General features: G+C 42.2%; 1 protein-coding gene across 1 annotated transcript; it reads left to right on the forward strand.

Annotated features, from left to right (window-relative positions):
• Positions 1-914: 914 nt before the first annotated feature.
• usp46 (ubiquitin specific peptidase 46) lies at positions 915-17105 on the forward strand. The gene is made up of 9 exons (XM_069680378.1): positions 915-1077; positions 5800-5880; positions 6198-6411; positions 9444-9682; positions 10129-10205; positions 10323-10406; positions 10517-10714; positions 12989-13067; positions 13177-17105. Exons 1-9 carry the CDS (start codon positions 1042-1044, stop codon positions 13276-13278), a joined length of 1110 nt encoding a protein of 369 aa, XP_069536479.1. The 5' UTR covers positions 915-1041; the 3' UTR covers positions 13279-17105.
• Positions 17106-21141: the final 4036 nt, after the last annotated feature.

The following is a 21141-nucleotide window of genomic DNA, read 5'->3' on the forward strand; positions in this document are numbered from 1 at the left end:
ACACTCGTTTTAGCTATTTGTCGCATGAATGCGGGTGGTTGCTGATTTGCTGATTTATTTGGGATTTTTTAATCATTGTGAGTTGAAAGTTTTTGGTGTTTTGATATTTGATTGGATAAAAAAAAAAAAAAATCAGTATAGACATTTTATACACTTTTTATACACAATTCTATGCAAATGTTTTTTCTTATTTTTTCCAATTATTATCAGTTTGAATATTTACTTTACATTTTATTACTATGGTGGCACTCTATCCTCGTTTTTTAGGTTCAGTTCTTTAAGGTTCGTTGAGCTTCGTTTCTTGTATGAAATGTGCGGTACAAATACAGTTTTAGATCTTTTAAATTAAATGAATTTATTGATTAAATAGTTCATTTCTAAATTGTTATTATTTTTGTCACTATTTTCATCATGTAATCAATTAATTGAATGATTAATTTAAAGCTTTACAGCGCATTATTTGCGAATGCTGCTTTACAACATAGATTTACATTAAGCCTACAAAATCTCTTTAAACGCATCCGAGATCTGAACTACAACTCCCAACCACCAGTGTGTCAAATATTTGACGTTGATTGGCTGCAGCTCACCTAAGCTTAATCAAGCAGGACTCTGATTGGTTGCTTCGGCCTGTCATTTAAAAGAAATAAATCTGGACCAGTCAACTACGGAGTTCGCCTCGTGTGGGCGGGGTTTATCTGCTTCCTCACACATCACGCTTGTTTCCTGGTCGTTGCTAACAACCTGCTGCCTGTAACTTCATCTGCCCGCCGTCCCCGCATGCATTGACGGCTTCCAGCGGCGGTGTTTCGGGGATGTGTGCGGGGATGCGGCCGTGTGGACGCTGCTGAGGGCGGCCGGACTCTCGGCTCCGCGCTGGCTGCATGCTGCTCCGGTTCTCTCCGCCTGCTGTCTGACGCTGGGGGGTTGCAGTGTGGCCTCCAGCCGCGGCTGCGATTTAACTTCATTTCTCAGCGTCGCCTTCCTCTGAAATCATGTTTATTTATTAAAGATGGCGGCGAGGGGGACACTGTAAACTAAATGACTGTCAGAAACATCGCCTCCATTTGTAATATGGTGAGTATGAAGCCGGTTGTGTGTGTTTCTATCGATTTGCCTGCAGCCTCTGTGTTAGAGCTGGTGTGTAGTGATGTTCATGGGTGAGTCGCCTCCCCCCTGCACCCTCACACGCTGTGCACGGGGGGAGGCTCTTTATAATAAGGATGCACTCTGAATTTGGTCCTTACTATCAGGTCTGAGTGCTAAAACAGGCCTGCATCCCAAACAGAGCTGTAAATGTTCCGTTCAGCTTTACGCACAGCTCCTTCTTATCAGCGTTGACTTTAAGTGCTGCAGCCTGAGACTCGACATAATATCCACTTTGTACAGCTGTCACCGGTGATTGACAGGTGAATGAAGCCGCGCGCTGCCTGTGACAGCTTGTTGTGATTGCATAATCTGCTGCTGCAGAGGGCTGCAAGCACCACAGAGACATTGGCTTTCCCATTATGTAGACTGGATTGTAATGTGTAACAGCCTGCAGTGTCTGCCACCTCTGGGGGATGCTGGGTGCATTGTTGATACACCGAGTTATTACACTTCACATCCCGTGCAGAAGAGAGCTGTACATGTTTATACTGAGAGTTTTAGTTATTTATTGGTTAAGATAGAGCTCCTAACCAGGTGTAACAGCAAGACAAGTTTAAGTAGTTGGTGTGTTAACAGTTGATAAAAACAGTCCTTGTACACAGCTTGTAATAGTCAGTGTGCTGTTGTAAAACATTAAGTAAGGGCTGAATGAAACGGTTAAATCACGATATTAAAATGAATATTTTTGCAGCTGTAAATACAAATTATTTTTTGTTAATATACTGAATATTTCTTGATAGATCAATGAATGCTTCCTGTTGTATGTTAAATGTAGGGAAATAAGGCTCGACCAAGTCGCAAAACATGAGATCAGGATATATTTTTTCATTGATTCATTGTAGAAATGAATCATCTAAAAAATGTCATGAAAATCTGAAATCAGAGGGTTAATTCTCCTGCATTTCATCCGTTCCATGCTAAAGAACACAGAGTCATCGGCGGTCACTCTGGGTCGAGTATGACTGTCTTCCTTCTTGGTACTTGTAGGTCTTCAGGTGGGTGAAGAGGCCGATTCTGGAGCCGCATATTTAGTGTGGGCAGGGGTGAGCAGTGGTGTGGTTTGGTGTAGTTTGGGCCTTTTTGGTGGAGGATCTCTCTCTCTGTATTTCTTCTGCAGTGCAGTAGAGGTCATTGCTATATAGTACAGCACGTTCACAGACAAGTTACCTCCAAGATGCCCTCGTGGTTGCTGTGGTTTGAGGTCTATGTGGCACTTTTTGCTGTTCATCTTGATGTTGTCCTAATACCTTTTCTTTTGGCCTCCCGTGGCACGTTGTCCTGTGAGCAGCTTGGAGTAGAGGACTTGCTTTGGGAGGTGAGAGTCAGGCGTACGGATGACATGTCAGGTCCATCTCAGCTGGTGTTGGGCAATGGTGGCAGTGATGGTGGGGATGTTGGCTTCAGCCAGGATGCTGGTGTTATAGTGATGTGCCTCCTTTGCCTGCTGTACGTGGTCCAGGTTTCTGACCCTGTAGGGTGAGCATCACAACTGCCTTGTAGACCAGGACTTTGGTCCTGGCCTGGAGGTCACTGGCACAGCTGAGCCGGTGGTGTATTTCATCGTTAGTGTCAGCTGTGGAGCAAAGGATGCTGCTGAGATATTTGAAGTGGTCCACGTTTCCCAGTCTGGTGTTGTCAACTGCAGTTGTTGGGGAAAGGGTTGGAGAATGTGTGTTTCTGTTGGGTTATGGCTGATGTACAAAGAGTAGTACAACAATGACAAATGACACTCTTCTTATGACCCGGCATGCTGTTGTCCGATGTACATTTATCATGTCCCCCACGGTGTTTTGAAAGGCCCCATTGGCATAAAACCTGAGCGCAATTAGCACCTGCAGGGCGGGGGACAGCGCTGCGCTTCTGTCTGACTCATGCTGGAGTTGTGGGGAGAGCTCTTCAATTAACTCAAAAAGGGCTTGCCTGCCGAAACGAAACCTTTCCATCAGCTCGCTTTCAGAATAAGTGTCCAGCGTGTTGGTCCGGTCACGGATGACTCTTTCTCGTCTTAACGCCCTTTCACTGATCCCTCTGTAAACAAGACGCGCTGCCGTTGTGATTTCCTTTAAAGTTTTTGTGACCGTTCTTTTATCGTTTATATTACCTTGGATACCAGACTGACTTTCTAAACTTACGCCTGCTCCATCATAGGCGTAAAAGATATGCCCGGGTGCAACACAAACAGGGCTTAAGACTAACTGGTGCACAGGGCGTAATTTAAAGTCCGTCCGTGCAGCTCTAAGTCGGATGTGAGGTTACGACCATGCGTACGCCCAGCTGGTGCACTCGGCTCCAGAAGACTATTCCCTTAAAAGTGGGCTACACAGCCAAATAAACGAGAGCATAATATGAATATTAATTTTTCTATCATATCACAAAATATGTTTCACCATATCGAACAGCTTTGGTGGAGCCAGATTAGTTTGGTGTTTTTGCTTTGAAATTGCTTCTCAAAGTCTGAGATAAAGTCTTCAAACGGATTATTTTTCTCCCTATTTATAGTCCATAATGAGAATATGTTCATTTTACTATCATTACAAAACTTAAAAAACATAAAATATTGACATTGAAGCTCCTTTTTTTCTTTAAACATTCATGATTTGAGTAAACGATCATCAGAATAGATAAATTTTTTGTTCTATTGATGCAAAATGACGATGATGAGAAGAATAGTCAAAGTGAAGTGTTTCTCTCTCGCTGTGTGTAGAACGAAACCTTCTGTTACTCGTTTTATTTTTTCTGCAGATACATGAGTGCGTACATGCAAAAAGCCAAGGACAAAGCAAAGAGATACTTGTGATGAGTTTAATAGACTTTACGACCTGTCAAGTTTGAGTCTGCAGACAAATGGAGCTCTGAGACAATCAGTGTAGCCTTGACACACTTTGCTCATAAACATACACAATCAGTAAGACCTGGCAGCTTCATACACGAGATGGAATTATTCTTTATTATTTGCAAAATGTTGGTCAAGGATCTTCACTTCAAACCTCTTATATAACATGACTTTATACATACGTGTGACAAAGAGGTATCCACCGCAGCAAACAATGATGTCTAATAAAGCAGGTTATGAGCGGCGTAGGACTCTTTGCAGCGTCTGCTCTGCCAACGCTCCTGCTTTGTTCCCTTTGACACAGTCGAGGATAAAGCCTGAATTCCTTTTAAATAAAAGATGCCCCAAGCTGCCGTTTATACAAAGAGCTCAAATGTCAGAATGTGGCGTCAGGTGTCGGCAGAGTTTGCTCGGATGTATTCTTTCTTTCCTCACACAAATGATTCATATAAATTTCACTTCAAGGCCCACCAGTGGGACATTTTCACTGAGTCTTCACTATATTCCCCTCCAGTTTTGTAGAATTTAAACCAGTTAAACATTTCCCTCATGGAAAGAATCAGTTTGTGTATTAACCTTCTGCTTTGGCAGAGAGAAATGACATCGGAAGTCAGTCATTGGAAGTCGAAGGCTTCCCCAAACTAAATTGTCCTCTGTCAGAGTTCAACAAAGCTGTGGTTCATTTGGAAAGCTTGGAGCTCTGACAGGTGAAAAGGCCCTGACAGGAGATAAGTAGTCCGTTTTAGCAATCAGGTGCAAACTGCTGCTGACTTTTGACATGGCTCTGCCTATTTAAACCATATCGTTTTCCTACTTTGACAGGCAGTTTGTTTTCCTGTCAGGAAAAGGCCCCTGAGACGAGCTGCAACAGTCTGTGATACTATGAAAATGATAATTTAATCAATTAAACTGTCTGACAGAGAGGCCTTCAAGTATGGTTTATCTCGAAGCTACAGCTTGAAAGGGAATCATAGCCTGGGTCATATTTTGACATTCTTGGGGTCTAAATGACAACAGATGAAAAAGTTTGTTTGTATTGTTCCAGAAGATTGTTTGAACCTGCAGCAAAGGAAACAGGCTGTTAGGGCTGCGAATGCGTCCAATAAAAGTTCTTAATTTTGCCACATAGAGGCTCAAATTGTCATTAAATATGTCTGACAACATTACAGAGATAGACCTGTGCTTTTTTTTAAACCAGAAACAGCCGTTACATCACTCTCTTCCAGGACACCAAACTCCATTGACAAAAACAGTGATTTTTACCTCACAGAACACAGGAGCTGCTGGTTGCTGCTAGTTGTCTACCGCTGCCTCAGTCGGTTAGTTTGTTTGTGTTACTGCGTGACTTTGCTGTTTTAAATGGTTAGTTTTGTGAATGGAGTCTGGTGGCTATAAAGGGAGTTATGTTAGGGCTGTTTTTTAGAAGATGTTCTTACTTTAACAGGTCTCTATCTCGTCTCTCTCGTCTCTCTCTTTGTTCTCAGACACTTAATTACAGCTTGAGCCCGCCAAAGGCAAAATCTGGAACTTTTAGTGGATGTATATGAATTGCCACCAGGGATAACATTGCAGCCATTTAGACCCCAAAACATGTAAAAGTAAGGCCCAGGTCTAAAAATATTGGAATACCCCTTTAAATCTTCAGTAGCCTGCTGATGCTCATTGACTATACAGCATTTCCATATTAATTTGGTTACATATACAAAGATTAAACTAAACAAATGAGGCTTTCTTTTAAGTACACACACACACTATAATAAATGTGGTGTTAGATTTGCATGTTCTCATGTCTCACGTTGTGTCTCTTTCTCTCTCAGGGCACCAATGCCTCTGCTCTGGAGAAAGACATCGGCCCGGAGCAATTTCCAATCAATGAACACTACTTTGGATTGGTCAATGTGAGTATGTCCTAATCCTCTCACACAATAACAAAGGTCAAAAAACACTGGTGTTGTCTTTCAAAACAAACCGCTGCAGGACTCCCGTGAGTCATGTCCTCTTCTGGACGGTGAAGGTGACAGTGTTGTTTGGGAATCTGTTGTCCATTACAGGGACAGTCTGTTTATTTAATATGGCATTTACATAAACACACATATTACTCAACACCTTTGATGCACTGTTTACACAATCCATCTGTATTTCTCAAGCTGCTAATTTCACTGATAATCTAAAAGAATGATCCTCTCTGTGTGTCCTCTGTCTTCTCCCCCCTCAGTTTGGAAACACATGTTACTGTAACTCGGTGCTCCAGGCTCTGTACTTCTGCCGGCCCTTCCGGGAGAACGTTCTGGCTTATAAAGCCCAGCAGAAGAAGAAGGAGAACCTGCTCACATGCCTGGCTGACCTCTTCCACTCCATCGCCACCCAGAAGAAGAAAGTGGGCGTCATCCCGCCCAAGAAGTTCATCTCACGGCTACGGAAGGAGAACGGTGAGAGGCTACTCCTCCTGGTTGACAGAGATCCACGCCTGCTCATAATGTAAACATTTTGTGTGGCAGCTGTGGAGGGAAACATGGTGGTGTTTATGGTGAAACTTAAAATGAGGAGGGAGAGTTTGGACTTTCATTGACACCAAACTGCACTGAGGTAGGAGCACAAAACAGGCTTTGGAAACTGATTGACACATGTGGTGCAGCATAGTCTGTTTCAGAGTTCTCCTCCCCTTTCACTACCTGTGTGTTAAGCTGGAGATATACTTCCTTTAACTATGTGTTCGAGTGCACTTGATGGCTATATCTGTTTGGAGCGTTGGCTGTGCACGTCCTCAAAAATGAATGCTACAAGAACGCAAGCTGCAGTCTGCACATGAGCAGTAGGGGCAGTGTAGAGGCAGAGGGGATATTACGTCCGTGCACGGAGGAACATGTTGGAGAGACGGAGCAGGGACGGTGCAGACAGTGTGTTCTGTCCACCGGTCAGTCAGTGGACCACTGAGAATTCAGAATGAACATCACAGTAACCTCCTCAAGTGTCTCCATGTCTGTTGTTTACATCCTGCACATACAGTAGTTGCATACGGCCTGAGCTCTCTGGTGCGCCCTCTAGAGGTATCCTCCAGTGTTGTGCAGAGACAAGTATGTGAACGATTACGTTCATGACGCAGCCGGTTGTGTACTTGAATGCAAGGCCAAGCACGAAGTATATGTCCTTACAGTTTTCAATATGTCCTTTGCTACATGAAACTACGACTTCATGTTGGTTTTGCAAAAACAGACTTCACACTTTTTCGTGCTTTGCCAGCTCTAAGCCAATAACATATAAGATAATGTTTAATGTGGCTTTCATTTGTCTTGTTTTAGACAGGAGGTGCCTCCCTACATGCATATTATCACTAAAAGAACCCTCCTGATACTATTCTGCAAGAGCGTTATCGTCACATCCTGGGCTTACAAACATCACAGGCTTCAGTGCAGAATTATGATGAACCCAGAGGGTTCCACAGAGCAGAGAGAAGTTCGGCATGTCATAGCAGACAAAAACAGGTGGAATTAATAATACAATTGAGGTATGCATTCCAGTCAGTCATTACTGGTATGACTTACTGGGATATGTGAACAAAACGGAGCCATCAGTGATGAATTATTAGTTACACCTGTGCTTTTCTCTTCATTCCGAGTTAGATTACATGAGAAAGCAGTTTTACTTGGAGGCTGTTTCTTCTTCATCTTTGTCGAGTGCACGTCTCCACAGACATGTTCATGAACAGTCGCAGTGCAGAGTTCCTGTGCTGTGTGTCTGCAGCCGTGTTGGCTTTAATACAGTCTGAATATTTGCAGTGAAGGGCAGGTGCATGCTGGTGGTAAGGTCGTTCAGAGAGAGGAGCTGACAGAGAGGCTGCCTGTTCTCTGCTGTCCATATTGAGGAAGCTCTTTATGTGAATGAACAATGAGATCTCTGTTCGGTCCCAGCTTTGGTCAGCTGTCTCCCCCCTCTCCTCCTCCTCCTCCTCCCCCTCCTCCTCCTCCTCCTCGATTCCCCACATCTCACCTTTCACTCACAGACCTGTTCTCAGCAGAAGTTCCTCATAGCAGGAACAGCACAGGTTTAACTAATCACAGTAATGATGTTCAGTCAGCCAGCAGTCATCAGTGTTATTAATTACACCTGAGCCTGACAAGCCAAAACAGAACTCCCCGGATTATAGGGGAGGGATTAGATTTTCAGGGTCAATAAATCAGTATTTGTTTCAATACAAGGACAGAATAACCAGGTTATTACAGATGTTTCTGTGATTGTCTGTGCTACCTTAGGATGACACTGTTTCCTGACTGTCATGTTGAGTATAACAACTTGTATTTGTTTTAATTTCAGCATTAAATATATCTCAATAAACACTTTTTATAACTTATTCAGTAAATCCAGGAGCACAGAGGTCATCCAGCGCCCGGCCCCAACGTAGCTTTGTTTAAAAAAATACATGGCATCAAAAACAGCTTTCCTTCAAATGTGCCAGATTAACTCCGGGGGGGTTTAGGCTGCACTTGTACACAGGGAGGTGGAGATGGTTCGAATGTTTTGCTCGTTACCAATCCCCTGAGACGCTTCAGTTGGTTGATAACGAGCAGATCATCTAAATCAGGTGTGTTAGAGTGCGGAGAAACCTAAAACATGCAGGAAGGGAGCCCTCCAGGAGCAGGGTTCCCACCCCTAATATAGATGGACGATCCATCTCCACCTTCCCTTGTACAAGTGCAGCCTAAACCCCCCCGGAGCGGGCGCTGCCATCTTACTCATCTGTATCCAGAGTGTGTGCAGTAGAGATCATCTGGTGGAGCTGCAGTATTGACGTCCCGCCCCTTCCTCTACCCAAAACACACCTTTACCTTGTGTCCTTGACGTGTTGGAGCCCTCAGGTGGGCTCAGGCTGCAGCAGAACAGCTTCTTGTGTCGGTCTGAAGCACAGACTGTATAAAAAGATGGCCGACATGACAGCCTCCTAAAAGTGAAGCCAAACCCTCTCTATCGCCCCCTGCTGACTGGCTGCAGTATAGGTCATAAAGCCCGCCTCCTCCATGTTAACAGATGGGACATGAGTCAAACTATAAAATCAAAATACACGTCAAATACATTTTTCTCAAACATGGTTTCTGTCATTATAGTTAGTTCTTATCATGCTGATTTATGTCCAAGTGTTCATTTTTCTAACAAGTTTATTTTTAATTAGTTATTTGATGCTATAAAAAGGGGGTGTGGCCTCATGATTGACAAATGTACAAAACCAAGTAAATATAACTTGTTATTTAGCCCTGGAGTTGTTAACTGATTTTTCTTAGATTTGGGCAAAGCAAGGCGAGCTGTTTGTTGTGCTGTCTTGTGAGGAAAGCTGTGATTCGTGCCATATTTTTACACAAAGTTCAGAAGCTTAGAATACATAAATTGCTTTACTGATTATAATGTAGGCCTCTAATATAATTATGTTAACTTAATACCCCCTTTTAATTATCTCTGCTTCGCTCTCCAGATCTGTTCGACAACTACATGCAGCAGGATGCCCACGAGTTCCTCAACTACCTGCTGAACACGGTGGCTGACATCCTGCAGGAGGAGAAGAAGCAGGAGAAGCAGAACGGACGCCTGAAGAACAACGGCACCGCTGTCACCACGGAGACCGAGACGGAGAACAAGACGGAGCCCACATGGGTCCACGACATCTTCCAGGGCACCCTGACCAATGAGACGCGCTGCCTCAACTGTGAAACGGTGAGATTCTCCGCCTCATTTGCCTATTGAGTTCTACTAGAGGGCGCAGTTTATCTCCTGTTGTTGCCTGTCCTCGTCCCTGACAGTCCCTGTGTCACCCTGAATCACCGTGAATCACCGATCTCTCCTGAATGAGTCTGAAAAAGGGATTATCCTTTCGCAGAGATGCTGAGAGATGCAGATTCAGTGAGCTCTCCCGGTGGGCTCCGGCCACCCACTTTACGTCAGGGCTGGCAGAGGCTTTGTCCTCACAGTTGGAGGGCGAGGAGTGGGACGGGTTGCCCTGAACAACACCAAGGCTGCTCTGTGCTGAGACAAAAGCTGCTCAGTGTAATAGGCAGTTCAAAGACTGAGTGTGTTTGTGTGTGTAAAGGTGTGGGCGGGGCCGGGCTTATCCCCACTGACTGTCAAAGGAAATGATGTCCATGTCTCTCCCTCTCTGACAGGTGAGCAGCAAAGATGAGGATTTCCTGGATCTTTCTGTGGATGTGGAGCAGAACACATCAATAACACACTGTCTCAGGTAGGATGGATGTATTACACGCTCAGTCACGGCAAACAGGCTGACAGTAGACTACGTTCTCTCTGGTCTGAGACAGATTGAATGACTAAGCCTCCTGTGGCTCTCCCTCTCCTCCAGGGACTTCAGCAACACAGAGACTCTGTGCAGTGAATACAAATACTACTGTGAGACGTGCTGCAGCAAGCAGGAAGCACAGAAGCGGTCAGTAGAGAACTTAAAACCACTGTGATGTTGTCGTGCATGAACACTGTTCTTAACAGAGCGTGTGTGTGTATGTGTGTGTGTGTGCGTGTGTGTGTGTGTCTCTGCAGGATGCGTGTGAAGAAGCTTCCCATGATCCTGGCACTCCACCTGAAGAGGTTTAAGTACATGGAGCAGCTGCACCGCTACACCAAGCTCTCCTATCGAGTGGTTTTCCCGCTCGAGCTCCGGCTGTTCAACACGTCAGGGGATGCAGTTAACCTAGATCGCATGTATGATCTAGTGGCTGTGGTGGTGCACTGTGGCAGGTAATGATGACAGCCCAGAATAAAAGACCTCAATATGATGAGTCATGGAGGGATAAATGAGATTGCAGGATGCTAAAACACGACATCACAGCTCGTTTGGAAGCCAGTCGTGTTTTAATATTTAATAATTAGTCCGTGGTAGGACTTAACTATGAAGTACGAGGCCTGCTGTTCTGATTTTAATTGATTTAAACGCCCAAACAGACTCAAACTGCTCTACACAAACACTTTAATCAGAATATACAGGCTAAACGATTTAAATCCAGATCCATTACAGAGCGGTCGTTTTTTTTAACTGATCAAAAGAAAATCTAATTAGTTATGAGGTTGGCAGAACCTCCTCTTTTCTTAGAAGTCAGAGCTGCTCGTCTGGGAACAGGACAGATCTCCAATCTCATGTTTTATTTGCTCTGGTCGTCCTCCCGTTCAAACTGACATCCATCCAACCTCGTGGACCTTAGTGGGCCGATTGCAAAGGATTATCTAATACTGGGCGGTTTGATTCGATTACTGACAGAGGAACATTATTGAGGCACAGATGGACGCTGCTCAAAAATGATGACAGTAAATGTTATCTTTCCGTGGCGAAGACGAGACGTTGACGAGCTAAAATCATTGATAATAAAAACTCAGACGACACGTATGTTTTGTTTTCATCAATGCGACAAGACGGGACTAAGATCCATATTTTCCCCCACGGTGCGTCTAACCTGTCCGTCAGAATACAAGCAATGCATTCCTGTAACTGGTTGAAGTGTTGATGGGCGTGTGCAGATGAACCAGACCCAGCCATACAGGTAAGGATGTCCGGAGGGCTGCACTACGAAGCAAGTTCAACATACCCAGGCTTTCTCTAAGTAAGCTGGCTCGACAAAGCCTCGAGCACCAGAGATAACGAGCATGACGAAGGTGGTCGTGAACTTTCTCTGTTAACTCAGACTCTCTGCTTCAGGCTCTGAGCGTGCTCAGAGAAAGAGGAGCGCTTTACGCCTCATTTGACGCGATCATCGGCTGTCTGCTTCAGTCAGACTGTTTCAGTGAGAAGTGATGATGAATATAAAAAGTGTTTACGCTAAAAAACCAACACTGCTGCTGCAAATAAGGTAACAGAGGAATGTGCAGCATGTGTAACTGTTGCTGCACGGCTTCGTTCTGTGGCTTTACATGTGTATCGTTACGTTCCAGAAGTTTCCATAAACACAGACAACCTCGTCGACCCGTGGAGAACGTCGTCAGGAAATAATTTAATTAGTTTAAAAACGTTTGAACTAAAAGTAATGACTAAAATGTTTTGACTTTCGTCGACTAAAACTATACAGGGTAAAAATGACTAAAATGTGACTAAAACTAATCAGCACATTTTCGTCTTAAAACTGAGATTAAATCTAAAATAGCTGCCAAAATTAACTGTGTTTGAATGTCTCTAAAGCAAGAACGGCACTAAGAGACTTTATTAGGAACAAAATCTGCTCTCTATACTTCCGAAATAATTAGTTAAAAGATAAACTTATCTCAGCGCTATGTCGCACATTTTGGGGCATTTTGGTCTGCACCGGTTGCACACATTGTGAAATTATAATGAACTTAAAACATGTAAATGTTCTGGCAAGTTGTCACGTCCCTGATTAAACAACCGTGTACAGAAAACATGATGGAAACACATGACACCTTACCTGGCTTTAATTTCTTTATAATTTTATCCATGTGAGATCAATAAGTGGATAATCTGCCCTCGCTCTCTCCCCTTCCTTTACCCACACAGACACACACACACACACAGACGTCCTCTGGTGCGTCCCTCCTGTAAACTCATTTATTGAGCAGCGGTCATTTCCTTTTAAAATAAACCTAAATCTGTCGTCGTTTTAAAGCTTGTAAAAGGTGGTGATCGTTCACTTAGACACTACGTCATTAATAACATCCCTCGTGCACACGCGGCTCACGTGCTGTGAAACCTGCTGATGACGACAGTCAGCATAGCAGACAGAGAGACAGACAGAAAGAGGGGGCGGGGCTAGCAGCTGTGTGCAGAGGTGCAGGTGTGTTGGGGGTGATTAATTATAAAGCCTGTAATTAATTACATTACGTGTTTTAATCGCAGCACTAACGGTACTAGTCTTTACATCAAATGTTGACTTACAAAATGCAGTTTATTAACAGTGACAGTGTGAAAAACTTTGCCTTTATGTTGTATACAAGCTTTCAGCTGCAGCTCCCTGTGTGGTTATTTACCGTCTGCACCGTCTCGCTCACTGTCTGTCTGTGTCTCCTCAGCGGCCCAAACAGAGGTCATTACATCACCATCGTGAAGAGTCACGGCTTCTGGCTGCTGTTTGATGACGACATCGTGGAGGTGCGTCACTCTGCGTCTCAGCCTGTTAATGTGCTCTGTGTCCCCTCAATCATCTGTTTGTATCATCAGTAAACATCTTCTCACTCAGCGTCTCTCTTGTGTTGTGCAGAAAATCGACGCCCAGGCCATCGAGGAGTTTTATGGGCTTACCTCAGACATCTCCAAGAACTCTGAGTCGGGATACATCCTCTTCTACCAGTCCAGGGAGTGACTGAGCCGGATCAGTGACACAGGAGGAGACTGAATAAGATGAATCCTTTTTTATTTTTTACCTGCAGCCTGACAGACCCAGACTCCTGCCATTTTTCATCTCATCCTGCTCCCATTCCTGAAGTCTCTCTGACGTATGTGCCAATCCTCCGACCTCTGGGTTTACCTGTCTTTCATCTCTCTCTGTAATTTGCTTCTTGCCTTTTAGTCACCTGCATCTGGACTGCACTTTAAAACAAAAGCAAAAATGCTCCACAGCATGACAGAAAGGAGGAGTCTGCACTCCTGGTGATTCTCTGTGAGTCTGGTGCACATACAGACTGTTGTACTATATCATTTCTATGTATATAAGGTCTACTTCCATGCTGTGTCACACCCTTATAATTCCTTTCATTAGGGCTATCTTCCCATCACTGTCCTGTTTCATGTGTCCCTGTCCCTGGTGGATGCATGAGAGGTGAATGGATTTGGAGACAAACACTGTATATTACTCATAGACAGATTCTGTGTAGTTTTGAAGCAATACCTGAGCATCCATTGAAGAGAAAACTACCTGAAACTGTATAGAGGTTCTTCTGTCCCACTGTTAGCTTCTGTCCATCTTCTGTGACGCTCATGTTATCCACATGTGAGAAACACTAAGTCCCACTTTACCAAATGCTCGAACACTACACGAGAAAGGAAAATGTGCTGTCTGAAGGATCTCCTTTTAAATCAGCTTCAACCTTTATATTTTCTTATACCGATAGGAAAAACCCTATTTATTGAACCTCACGTATTTATTACTGTTATTTGTAATCCAGACTAATAATGAAGGCGTGTGTAATGAGGCTCTTTGAGAGGTTAAAGGCTCATTCCAGTTTTTTTAAACTAAGGCCTTATATTGACATATTTTGGGGTCTAAATCAGAAACAAATCAGATATTTGTTTACATACGAGGAATTTGACTCCGGTTTTTAATGCTCTCACAGAACAGACTAGGGCTGCACGATAAATCGCAATTTCATTGTCATGGCGATATGAGCATGTGCGATAAACACATGGCAAAATAACGCATTTATCGGGATGAATAAAAAAAATATACTTTACATACACGCACCATGTATTCACGTCACATGTGAGCATTATCAGAGGGAGCCCTGGATATATGGACAACCATAGTTGGGCTGCATGATAAATTGTATTACAATCGCAATTACGATGTGTGCATGTGCAAAAGTCACATCACAGGACGTGCAATAGTCACATCACAGGACCTGCCATAGTGATGCAAATTAACTAAAACACGTCAACTTGCTACTTTATTGTTGCTGGGTGCAAAACAAAAACAGTTTCTCATTTTCATGATTAATCTACGGAAAAAGTCTGATATCACATTAGTGCAGCTCTTCATCAGATGATCGAGGCAGACGCTCCACCATGTGAGGGTGTGCACTCGGACTATCAGCGGCACCTGGTTAACGCTGTTGCCACAAACCAACCATTGCCAGAGTGTTTACTTTTGACAGCTTCACCTGCAGAGCATGCATGGCGTAAGGTTGTGTGTGCCTACAGGAAGTAGGATACAGCAAGCTTTCGTTTCAAAAAGATACCGTCACGGGCTGATCACACTGCTAAAACACACATTTGAACAGTGTAAGAAATGACAGCTAGTAGGCTATACCGTGAACGGAAGGCGCCTGCAGCCCACGAGTCTATTTGTATTTGTTTTATAAAGAAACGTGTCGATCCACATGAACTATCTCTACTTTTTCATGCTGGTGTCACATATCGTCATCACTATCTTGAGCAATGTTAATCGCAGATTTACCTCATATCGTGCAGGCCTAGCACAGACACAGAAATAGACGTACACGTAAAACAGGAATACATCTCAGCACAACAACAAACATTAAACTACTGTGTACACAGATATAAATATATATTAAAAATATATAAAAACAACAACTAACCTTGTCGACAGTAAAGCTACAAAAAGTGTTTAAATTGCTCCAGTAGGTTTCTGCAGCCTGCAGCCATGAAAAAGCTCCAACGGCTGCAAAGTAACCTTTGTGGGCAAATGTACCCAATGAAAGAAATGAAATTATTTGTATGAATCTAACACAATATTTTTGCAACACTAAATAGCACAAAAAAAACGAACCGATCAAAGAAGCAGTAGAGAAACAACTCCTGTGTTCTTTGATGTAAAGTTACTGTTTTTCTCAGTGGAGTCTGGTGGCTTTAGAGAGAGCGATCGAACGGCTGTTTCTAGTTCAAGAAAGCGTCTTACTCTTGAACTGAAAGGTCAGCCTCTGTAGGGATCCTTTCTGTTGTGATGTCAGACTCTCTGAGTCTGTTTCACGGCTGCCAGATGAAGCAATCTACATTTTTACCCGATGATCATTTAGACCCCAAAATATCTCAAAAAACAAACATATATGGCCGAGGTTTGAAAATACTGTAATTCCCCTTTAAGACTCTGTTATCGGAGCTCTTACTGTGAAGGGCATGGTGTATAGAATACACAACCTGATAAGACGACTAATACAATTTGTCTTTTATCCGTTTAATTCATTAGTTTGCATGTTTGATAAAAAGATTAACACGAGACACAGCTCAGAAGCCCCTGAAAACGAGTGCAATAAGAGGTGAAGTTATCCAATGTGAGACTCATATGAAGTACATTTAAATGTTAGCAGTAGATGTGTTTCTGATCTTTTCCCAGTGATGTGTTTGTTGTGATTTTTATGCTCCTGATTTCAAAGTAAAAGCCTCTCCTTTACTTCCTGCTGGGATCTTATCGACTACGATTTTCACCCGTCTTATTTTGTAATCTTACATTGTCTTTTTTTTTAAACTACAGCTTCTTTATTTTGGTTTGTCTCTGACGTTGATGATGTAAACAGTGTGTGTCAAACAGTTTTCAGTGTCTATCACACAGCATCCCTTGTACTGTAGGTGTTTTTCTCTTAGGCTCACGTCCCAGGTTATTTGGCAGCGTCCTGTAGTTTCGTGCGACATCCAACAACTTGTTTTCATGTGAACGACATTCCTATTTGCTGCACATTACAGGAATTACCATTTCAAACACATCTCATTAAAGTAAGGTAGTTATAGGATGAATTTGTTAGCTCAGTGTGTGTCTGTTCAGGAGAGGCAGAATTTAACGTGGCTGCTGGATGCATTTGTTTCTGCTGTTTTTCCCTTCAGTTTGTTACTGGGGGACGTGACGAGGAAAACGTGCCAAACTGGAGTCGATACTGACCTCGCAGCGGTCTTTAACAGAACATTATTTTCTTTGTAAAGATACAACTGTACATATATATTATGTAGAAAAACACTTCTGGAAATAGGAAAAATATTTTTTTAAAGCGAAGATCTTAAAATGTAAAGAAAAGATTTTAGCTGATCATTAATGAAACCCTGTTATTTTACAATCACTTAATTACATAATCAATCACATCTCTCATATTGTTAATTTTACTGGGTTTAACTGAGCCAGGATGTAAACAGTAGCAGGAACAGTCTAAGACATCTTAGACCGGGGGGGGACATGAAGGAGACTTTTAACGCGCCGATCTTCCATTAACACTTATGCACTCTCCCTCACTGGGACGCTCAGACGTTGCACTTGGTCTTATATATCTAACTCTGATAGAGATCTACCTGTAGAGCTCAGGTGCAAGTCCTGCAGCAGGTGGGAGGGAAAGAGGAGATGAACTGGCTGTAAAAACTGAAAGTGCACTTTATTAGTGATGAGCTTCAATGCTTTAACATGAAGAACCACAGTCTAACACACTCATTTTGAGTTTTTGTCTTCTGTTCAATAAAATGACTATCAACTAACGCACTGGAGTGTTTTGTGTTTATTCCACTGCTTCTGTTATTTAAAGAACAGGAAGATAAAGCCTGAACACAACATGCTTAGAAACAATGGCTTCCTCTCCGTTTCTAGTCATGCAAAGGACGACTATGTCAACTGGTCAGTCTGAAACAACTCTTTACCATGAAAACTATTACAAACATGTATGGACCTGAAGGGTAAAAACCTAAAAGATCCACCAGCAGGTCAAACTTTTACTTATCTGATGGAATATCACAACAATTACTAAATAAATTGCTTCATTTTTGTGCAAACATTCCACAGAGGATGTGTCCCAATGACCTCTAGTGCTGCAGTGACATTAAGTTTTGTGGTGTTGGGTGAAACCGTATCCTGTTTAAAAAGATGGAGGACATCACAGCTCCCTGAAAGTGAGTCCAAACCCTCTCTATCGCCCCCTGCTGACTGGCTGCAGTATAGGTCATAAAGCCCTCCTCCTCCATGTTAACAGATGGGACATGAGTCAAACTATAAAATCAAAATACACGTCAAATACATTTTTCTCAAACATGGTTTCTGTCATTATAGTTAGTTCTTATCATGCTGATTTATGTCCAAGTGTTCAGACAAGTTTACTTTTAATTACTTATTTGATGCTATAAAAAGGGGGTGTGGCCTCATGATTGACAGCTCTGTTGACAAATGGGGCTCCTGCAGCGTTCTGTTCCCGAGTAGCAGAGTAGAGGAGGAACGACGAGAGGAGACGTAACTAACACTAACACTACAGTCATTTAACTTTTCTTCACTTTCTAACAACGAGAAGTGATTTGATTTGAGGTGGAGATGCGTCGTCCATCTTTACATGAGTACATGTACATGAGTGAAATATCACAGAAACTTTTTGGATGGTTGGATGCAATTTAATTTTGTGCACAAATTCATGTTCCTTAGATAGTCAAAATCATAATTTAATGATAATGAAAAAGGAGATGAAGTAACTGTAAGTATGAATTGTGATAACTTAAATACCTTCAAAACTAATGGCATACCCCTCAGCCTCACCTGTCTTTTGTGATGAGTGCTAAACCTGCTTAGCATTTGCATGTTAGCATCGTGACTTTAGCATTTTGAGGTTTTTGCAAATCTTCAATCTAAACTAAAAACGGGGATGTTCCCCGAGGAGCATTATACCACAGTTGTTCCTAGACTGAAGAGAGGAAATAATTATCACGACAACTTGACACCTCGAAAGTCTTTCCAGAACATATCTTAGTCAAAAAGAAATGTTTATTTTGGTTTTCACAGAAAATTAGACAACATGTCCAACTCAGCAGCTATCAGCTTTGTGTCCTCTCAGTCACCCTGAAACCTCAGCTAATCCCCGAGGAGAGGAATGACAGCAGCTGCCAGCAGTCTGCCACAGTCTTCGCTCTGTGTTGATACTGTTTCCCTTCTCTCTCCCCTCGTTCAGCTCTCTGCCTGCTCTCTGAGGCTGAATCCTTCGAGGAAACACAGGAGAACATTTTACTTTTACTGCTTCAGCCATCCTGCTCATGGTAACAGCATGCACAGGAAACCATGCCTCCACTGTTGTCTCAGTGTTGTATTTACGTCATCACCCTCCACTTAGCGAAGGACTCCCTCGATTCACAATTATTTTAATTATCCATAATTATTATAATCATTTGCATCATTAGCTCTCCCACATAAACTGAAAACCAGCAGTGTGTTGATGGGGAAAAACCTATTGTTAGAATGTGTAAACTTATAAACTACATGAACGACTCATCAATAATTAATTATGTAAAGAGTTGTAATATCTTGTTTGTTAGTTAGTAATGTGCATAGCCATGTCTAAATGTAACATCCAACTATAAAACACTAGCACTGCCACAGTTATGTATCAATTGTAGTTGAAGCTAACATTCGTTAGCAATAACATCAGCCAGCTAGTTCAACCATTTAGCCGTTATCACAATATTTCAACCTTTCATCAATACATTTTAGCTAGCTGTTACAACCGTTTATTCGAGCTTTTATCTAAGGTGTTATCCATACATTTTAGCTAACTGTTGTAAAATGTATCTATAAGGAAACTTTTTCAAATGTTAGTTTTATCTAACTATTGCAACCATTTTAAACGTACTTTAAGCTAACTATTTCAGCTATTATCCATTAGTTTCTGCTCTTTTTACTATTTATCCATCGCTTAACAAAAAAATTAGTGATTAGTTTTACTACATTTTTACTTGTAGCTAGCTTTTTCAATCATTTATCATTTAGTTTAAGCTAACTATTTAAGCCATTCAGCCATTACTTTAACTAACTAACAAACAATTTTTACCCTGTTTCCATTAGTTCTGGCTAACTAGCATATTTCAACTGTTGTAGGCTACATTAGTTTTAGCTAGCTCTTCCAAATGTTTATCTAACTACCTAAACTGTTTACCCAATAGTTTTAGCAAACTATTTCAACCTTTTACACATTCGTTTTGGCCAACTGTCTAAATCATTTTTAACTAATCAATAGCCTAGCTAACAGGTTTATTAAACTAATTTGTCCAACAAATCAGCTAACTATTTCAACCTTTAACTACTATAGCTCACTATTTAAACCGCTTACCCATTTGCTTCAGCCAAGTATTTAGACTATTTATTAATTATTTTAGATAACAATTTAAACCATTTATCCAATACTTTTATTTAATCAATCTGATTAATCCATTACCTTTAGCGACCTGTTTAGACTTAGCTCACTTGATTTTGTTTGTTTTTTTGGTTTGTAGGCACTCTTACATGATTGAGATGTACTTTTCAGGTGTTAAAGCTGACATAATATGAAGACGTTTTTGATCATTATTTCATTTTTTTTATTATTGGTTGAGCCATACATAACAATATTTCCAGAACCCCCCACTGTGTTGATCACAGGGTTTCCCAGTGTGATTTTCCGGTGGTCAAACCTTGCCTAGCACCATCAGAGGCAAAACAAGGCGAGGGGTGATGGAGGTGTTTGTCTTCTTTCCATTAATTCGTTGTAAGATTATGAAATGAAACCACAGTAAAACCCATCAGGTGGTCTTGTACACGATACTATCCACTCATTCTGTTTCTATGGAAAGATCCCAGCGGCTTCTCAGAAGCACTTTGTCTCCCACAGAGAGCGGGGTGTACAGGATCAACTCACACTCACGCACAAACGCACAAAACACACAACTGTGTTGTAAAACAATGAGTCAAAGTGTCCTGGTTATCAGTGCAGTTCGGAGACCTTCAGCTTCTTCCCAGAAACTGACGATATGAAATGTGTCAGTTATGTGAGGTAACAGAAGTCAAGGACAGTGTTTGTGAACAATAATCAGGCAATGTGTGTCAGTTTTTATTTCTGTACAAGGCCAGTTCCGGGAAACAAAGACTTCCAAATGACTGCAGCCTCTTTATGTAGAAAGAAGATAGCTATTTTTGTTTTGCAAAGACTGGGTATCTTGCAGGTCACTAATTAAAAAACTAAACTAGAGCATGATGACATTTTTTGGCATTTTTTTGTGGGTTTTTCCGGTGGAGATGTACAAGAAGAAAAACAAATAATAAAGCAGAAATAGAAGCTGTTTTTGGCCTCAGTTGTCCTTGTGTGTGTAGCCTTATCTGGGGTTGTTGAGGCTAGTTAGCGCTATGAGTTAGCAAGCCGCTAGCATGTTACTTAAAACTGTAGTGATGGTGCTATCATTTTTTACACCGTATGTTATTTAGTATGTCAGTCAAATGAATTAATTACAGTATAAACCCTTTATTGTTACCTTAATGTTACCTTGCCACTGCAAGTGAGTAAGTTGCCATAGTTTTTACAGCCATTAGAGCGTCCCGTAGGCTGTGTTTGTCAATGTAGCCATCTTCATCAGTAAACGAAGATAAAAGTTACATCCCGTGTCAGGAGTAATCCTTCCTTGGGGTTCTGGTTTAGCTCAGCAGTTAAATTGTTCGTCCCACGTACAGAGGCTCAGTCCTCGACGCAGCAGCCCCGGTTTCGACTCGGACCCTCGCCCCTGTGCTGCATGTCAC

The sequence above is a fragment of the Semicossyphus pulcher genome, unplaced genomic scaffold (assembly GCF_022749685.1).
Source record: "Semicossyphus pulcher isolate SPU_LCO1_2020_fin unplaced genomic scaffold, fSemPul1.0.p SCAF_4, whole genome shotgun sequence".
Classification (NCBI taxonomy): domain Eukaryota; kingdom Metazoa; phylum Chordata; class Actinopteri; order Labriformes; family Labridae; genus Semicossyphus; species Semicossyphus pulcher.

Excerpts from the sequence above, each read along its gene's own strand:
- usp46 (XM_069680378.1), top strand. The coding sequence starts at position 1,042 with ATGACTGTCAGAAACATCGCCTCCATTTGTAATATG. Across the intron at positions 6,412-9,443 it reads ACGGCTACGGAAGGAGAACG|ATCTGTTCGACAACTACATG; the intron begins GTGAGAGGCTAC and ends TTCGCTCTCCAG. Across the intron at positions 10,206-10,322 it reads TCAATAACACACTGTCTCAG|GGACTTCAGCAACACAGAGA; the intron begins GTAGGATGGATG and ends CCTCTCCTCCAG.